Raw genomic sequence first — 6,003 nt, 5'->3', positions numbered from 1 at the left:
AGTTATTGGCACGAAAGTTCAGTCTGCCTCTGCTCATCAAATTAACCCAGACTGATCCAAAGGGAAAAAATACTCCTTATTTACGTATGGTTCCAGGTGACGGTGCATGGAGCTGCAGCGGGTGGCACTGCAAAGAGTCCCTCCTCGTGCTGCATCACCCTGGTGGGTGGATTTCTTCTCCCAAATCCTCCCAAGCCCTTTTGGGCCCTGCAAAGTCACCAGAGCCCTGCTCACATGGAGAATCTGCTGGCAGAAGCACGGGGCACTTTCAGCTCAGTCACTGAACCCTCCTCCAGCCTTACGCCGAGGCTGCAGCACCGGAGATTTTCACCTGCCAAAAGGAGGTGAGGACAAGCAGGACATGTGGGAGCTGCCAGGACCTTGGGAAAGAAAAGCTGGGAGCTCAGCACGGCCCCCAGCACACAGCTGAATGCAGCAACAAGGGGCTTGGGCTGCCTCGGGCTGCAGGAGAGCTCCAGGAGGGTAAAAAGCTGTGGCTCAGCCCAAGGCAGCGAGGAGGCACTGCAGGTACCACGAGGCTCTTGGGGCACAGCAGCTGGGTCTGGGCTCTTTCCACACACAGTGTCAGGCATGCAGCACTTCCAGCCCTTTGCTGCCACTTTGCCCAAATTTTGCACAGCAGGACAGGAGCCAGGTGGGCTTGGCTGGGCTAGATGTACTCTGAAAGCCTGCATGGCTTGCTTTGCTGCACTTGGGAGCTCCTGTTTTGCAGTGCCACAATGCCTGGGACACGAGAGGGTACAGCCCAGCCCTTTGCCACTGGCCAGCAGGCGATATCAGCTCCTCTGTGCCTGTGCAGGACTGGCCAGTTCGCTGACCCTTGGCACCAGTCTGACAGAAAGGCTTGGGAGGCTCAGGTTTTCATCTCCAGAGGTTGCCATGACTCTGATGTGCCCTGCAAGCTACAGGGTGGACCTGGCTCCTCCAGGGGCTGTCACTTGGAAGGAGGAGTAGCCTCAGCACTGACCAGTGGGTTGGTAATAGGTAGGACAGCACCAGCCTTGTCCCCAAAGCACCACCAGGCTCCCCTGCCAAGGGCATGGCTGCCTTGTGCTCTGATGGGCAGCAAGGGACACCACCCCCGTGGATTTCCACTGGAGCACAGGGATCCCTTCTGCATTGTAATTGTGCAGTTTTTGCTTCATCAGGTGGGATCCTACAGCTTGTCAGGAGGATTTCACTGTTCACAAAGGAGCTTTTTTTCTTCTCAGTGGAAAGCTGAAAAATTGCTCGGTTCCAGCCTATTTAGTTTTAATTGTTTCCTTTAGTTCTCATTGCCCACAGCAAAATATCTTCCCCTAACAACCAGACAGGCTGGGAGCCAGCCACCCTGCCCAGCCACTGTGCCACTCCTCCTGCTGGATCTGTGGCTCCCAAGAGTCGTCTGTGCTGGCAGGGCTGGATTTTGGGGAAGAGGCATCACCCTCAGCAGAAGAGCTGCAGTGCTGCCATTGCTGGGCTCTGGCCATGGCCCCGGGGCTCTGCTGGCTGCTCTGGCTCTCTGCCTTTCCCAGCTCAGCCCTCCCTGCCCCCCAGGAGGGGCCAGCTCATCACTCCTACTTCAAGGCGGCTTTGAAGAGGAAGGGCTGTGCTGCTGAGGCAGAACACCGAGCACACGGAGCCCTGGGGACGATGAACAGCACAAGATGAGAAAAGCCTCTTCTATCTCCCTTCACCAGAGTGGGCTTCGAGCACCTGTGGCTTTTTGGGAGTGATGTGGTACATCCCAGGTGAGCATCCCCTACGGGACCTCTGCTCCTGCTCCTAATGCAGCCCTTCCACAGGGACACCTCACTCCACAAAGACAAAAACCTCATGTCAGCAGTAGAAAGCAGGGTCTTGCAACCTCAAGAAGAACTTGTGAAGACTCCTAGACCTTCTTGGAAGTTATGGGGCCAGGAGGATAAAGCAATATTCCCTTCCCAGGCAGGTTGCCTTTAGGGAGCACAGCCAGACACCCTCAAGAAACCTTAGCAACAGCTCAGGCTCAAGGGAATATTAATGTACTCCAGTATAAGGCAAGGATGCAGGGCTAGCTATCGGGGTGAAACAGAACAAAAATACACCCAACCCCTCAGAGTAACCCACCAGATCACTGATTTTATCCCCAGGATCAAAGATCTCTGCATCAGGGTTCAGTCTGATGCCAGGCACTGCCTCAGCTGGCACATCCCAGCCTCCAGTGCTCACAGCACCATGCCAGAGGTTTCCCTGAAGGTTCTCCTCTGCTCACTTCTGGGGAAGAACTATAAAACAAAGGCTCATAAATTAATTACCTAAAAGAGCAGCAGAATGTTATTAGATACTTGGGAGTTAATTGCACTGATGCTAATCACATGTATTTTAAAGGAACCAGCAGAGATGTAATATGCAATTCCACAGGTATTCCAGAATAATTTAGCAATTTAATTAATTTCTGCTAATACCTTTTAAATCACCTGCCCACTTCCTCTCATGGTTCCTGAGGGAAAGGGGGAAGAAACTTTTCCAATTGGCTAAATCTGTTGCAAACTCACTTTTGTTGGCAAAGATATTGTTTTATTTCTCAGTGGATTTAATTAACATTAGAGTTATCCCTGGGTGACAGGGTGGCCAAGCAAGACTGCAATTGCCTGGTCCTAAAATTGGAAGTCTGCATCAGGGATGGCTGAAATGTTCTGGACAGATTGTGATGGGCTGCGAAGATGGAAACTGAAATGATTTGTGGATTTAGGTCAAATTCAGTAAGCAGAGCCAGGGGAAAATGTGGAAGAGAAATGTAAACAGCACCAGGCATTTTATTCCATCTCCTCAAAATGCAACATTTTGTTTAGAAAAAGCAAAAATACCCCATTTCAGCATGTTTGAGATGCAGGTTTTCTGCCTGTGTCCTTGTGCGTCCCCCCAGGGTCAGGCAGCTGAGATGCACCCAGCCCTGGGGCAGCACTGCAGCTGGAGAAATTATTTCTGTCCTTTTTGGGCCCACTGCTCAGTGAGTGCAGGGCACAGAACCTCGGCATGGCACTTGGGAGTCCGGGGGAGGTGGACAGAAGCGGAGACAAGTGATTTGGGCTGTGTGAGAGCTGAGCCCCACCCTCCCCACGCTGGCAGAAAAGAGACCACCAGAAGCCATTGCTCTCATGGGGCTTTTATTGTCCGGCTGGCCCTCGCCTCCCACCCTGCTGCCCGTGGCTGAGCCCCTCAGCACCACCCATGCCTGCAGAGGAGACCCCAGCCCAGCTCCTCCCCAAGCCCAGCCACTTGCCCGGGGCAGCACATTCTTCCCAGCTCATTTTTGGGGTTTGGTGGGTATTTTTTTTTTTTTTTTTTTTTTTGTTTCGGTTTTCTTTTTTTTTCCTTTTTTAATATTTATTTTAAAAATATAGTAGCTGTGGAAAGCAGCCCTCTTTATAAATGCTTGATGCCAGAGTGAAATGCATCCTGGCCATCCTTGCTGCTAATCCCTCCTGGGTGCCCCTGCCTGCCAGCAGCAGTGCCGGGGCTGGGGAGGCTGCTTGGGCTGCTGCAGGCAGGGAGGCTCTCGATGGCAGGAGAGAGAGAAAGAGGGACGCTTCTAAAAATAGAAATATTGTGCTGAGTCGTTTGGAGTGAATGAAATACATAAAACACCAGCATTAGATTAGCTCTAGCTCATAGATATTGCTCCTGGCAGAGTTGGTGCAGGGCGCTGGTGGAGGCTCAGTCCTCCTCAGCCCAGGCCAGGGCAGCCACGCCAGCCCAGCCCCGTTCCCCACTGCAGGGTCCCTGCTCTCGCCCACCTCGAGGACACTGGCCCACAGGGCAGCCTGAGAGCCCCCAGAGCTGATATAAATAGGAAACTGTAAACACAACCATTGGAGATAAGAGACATCTACGATCACAGGGTTTACTGCTTCAAACGCCCCACCCTCCCCCCAGTCCGCAGCCCTATGCCCTTGTCCCACTCCGTATAAAGGTCTCCAGTAACAAAATCTTCGATCCAGGCTTGGAGTAAAGGTGAGGTGCTCAGGGATTAAAAAGGGACATTGCAACCTTAGCAGTCTTTCCTCAGGAGGGGAGATGGTGGCAGGAGGGGGAGAGAGGGTCAGCTGGTTCAGGTCCTTTGCAAGTCCATTTGGTTTGTCTGGAGGACTCCTAGGGTTGTACCTGAGATGAAGACGTCTAGAGGACACTCCATAGCTCAATTAGAACGCCGTTGGTGTTTTTGTGCCTAGAAGAGCCCTCACTGCCGGGATTTGTCTGTCGTGCTTGCACCAGGCAGCAGGAAAGCAGCATCATCCCTCTTCCGCTCAGCACGGGGCCATCTGAACCAACGCTGGGCTGGGGGACCCCTCATGTGTCCAGGATCTCGCTGGTGGGCGACGGCTCGTGGGGGATGCCCTGTGCGCTGTGGATGGTCTGGTTGTGCGAGAGGGAGTTCTGCTGGAGCTCCAGGGCGATGGCGTTCTGCGGGAACTCCTTCACCTGCCGCTTGTACTCCAGGAAGGTGCACGCCTTGGTGGCGATCGCGATGATGTTCTTGCCGATAAAGATGGTAGAGACCCTGCTGTCCTGGAACAAGATCATGTTGATGGCCCGGATGAAGATGGTGACAATGTTGATGGTGACCAGGCTGAGGACGGGATAGAGCATCATTTTTTGCGGGGCAATGTGCTCCCCTTGCATACTGATCTCACTGAGGGACACGCAAGGCAGGATTAGGAGGAGTATGTAGCAGTAGAAGAACATGAGCCCCTCTGCCCAGATGGGCAGGCCGGTCCTGTGTGGCTCCCACAGGTTGGCCTGGATGTCCAAGATATCCAGCAGGTCGAGGGCCACCCAGAAGAGGCGTCCCCGCAAGTCCTCTTTCTTCCGAAAGGTCCGTATGTACTCCATGCTGTCCAAGGCCACCAGCACCAGGTAGAGCCCCGGCACACAGATGGAGAGCAGCAGGGTCAGAGCTTTCCTGGCCACCGTCTCCAGGTTCTTCTTGTCTGCTTTGTAATTCTGAAAGATGAAATACAGCTTGATCTCCAGCACAAAGATGTAGAGGAACCACAGGATCATGGCATAGCCCCGCTTGGCCGTCTTCACCTCGGCGCCCACCCACACGGCCACGTAGCGCAGCACGATGAGGAAGCAGATGTCCCCCACCAGCACGATGATGCAGACGCCGATCTTGCGGGGCCCCTGGTTCTGCTCTACCAGGTAGGCGTCCATGAAGGCCATGCTGGTCATGATGACGATGGTGGTCAGGCAGACGTGGCGCTTGTCGGGCGGCGGCAGCACCATGGTGAGGCGGGCGGCCCTGCGTGCCTCGGCGCCGGCACTAGGGGAGCGGTCCCGCCGGCGCTGCGTGGGGGCACATCCGCGGCCAGCCCAGGCACCGAGCGCCGCTCTGTCCCCCGCCGCCACCCCAGGAAGAGGTGCCTGGAGGAGCAGCGGCTCGGCTGGCAGCCCCACTGTCCCGGGGCTTGGGGCTGCCCCTGCAGACCCCACGCCAGCCCTTCGCCCCTCAGGGGCTGTGCCCTGCAGGCACCGTGGCTCTGCCCCCAGCCCAGGGCTGGCTGAGCAGCCCAGCCCCAGGCACCCTCCACCACCAGCAGCCAGGGCTCACAGGTGTGCAGGGCCTTGTGGAGGAATGTCCCTCCTCGGTGGTGGGTCCCCCATCGCTGTCAGGCTCTCCAGCAATCCTACGGCACTAAGACGCCTCCAGGCTCCAAGCCCCAAATCCTGATACAGATCCCCGGAAACACGGCAGGTGGCTGGGCAGAAGGGGAGCTCTCCCTGTTCCCAGTGAGATCCCACGTTCCTCTGGGGTCTGGGGGACTCCTGCTGTGTCCTCACAGGGAATCACCTTCACACCTATCCCCACAGGGCTGTGCTGGTGTCCTGCTGCTCCCAGCTGTACCTGCATCCCTCCATTCCTGCAAAAGATAGCAAAGAGCAAGCGTTAGGGTCCCTCTGTGAGCTGGCCATGGAATGGTGGCAGTGACAACCCCCACAGCTCCAGCACACCACGGA

General features: G+C 55.5%; 1 protein-coding gene across 1 annotated transcript; it reads right to left on the bottom strand.

Moving 5' to 3' along the window:
* Positions 1–3,450: 3,450 nt before the first annotated feature.
* On the bottom strand, positions 3,451–5,271 carry TMEM121 (transmembrane protein 121). Its single transcript, XM_041479054.1, has one exon. It carries the CDS (start codon positions 5,269–5,271, stop codon positions 4,333–4,335), a length of 939 nt encoding a protein of 312 aa, XP_041334988.1. The 3' UTR covers positions 3,451–4,332.
* Positions 5,272–6,003: the final 732 nt, after the last annotated feature.

This window comes from Pyrgilauda ruficollis, unplaced genomic scaffold, assembly GCF_017590135.1.
Source record: "Pyrgilauda ruficollis isolate IOZ18807 unplaced genomic scaffold, ASM1759013v1 scaffold47, whole genome shotgun sequence".
In the NCBI taxonomy this organism is placed as follows: Eukaryota; Metazoa; Chordata; class Aves; order Passeriformes; family Passeridae; genus Pyrgilauda; species Pyrgilauda ruficollis.
This window is presented reverse-complemented; position numbering and strand designations above follow the sequence as displayed.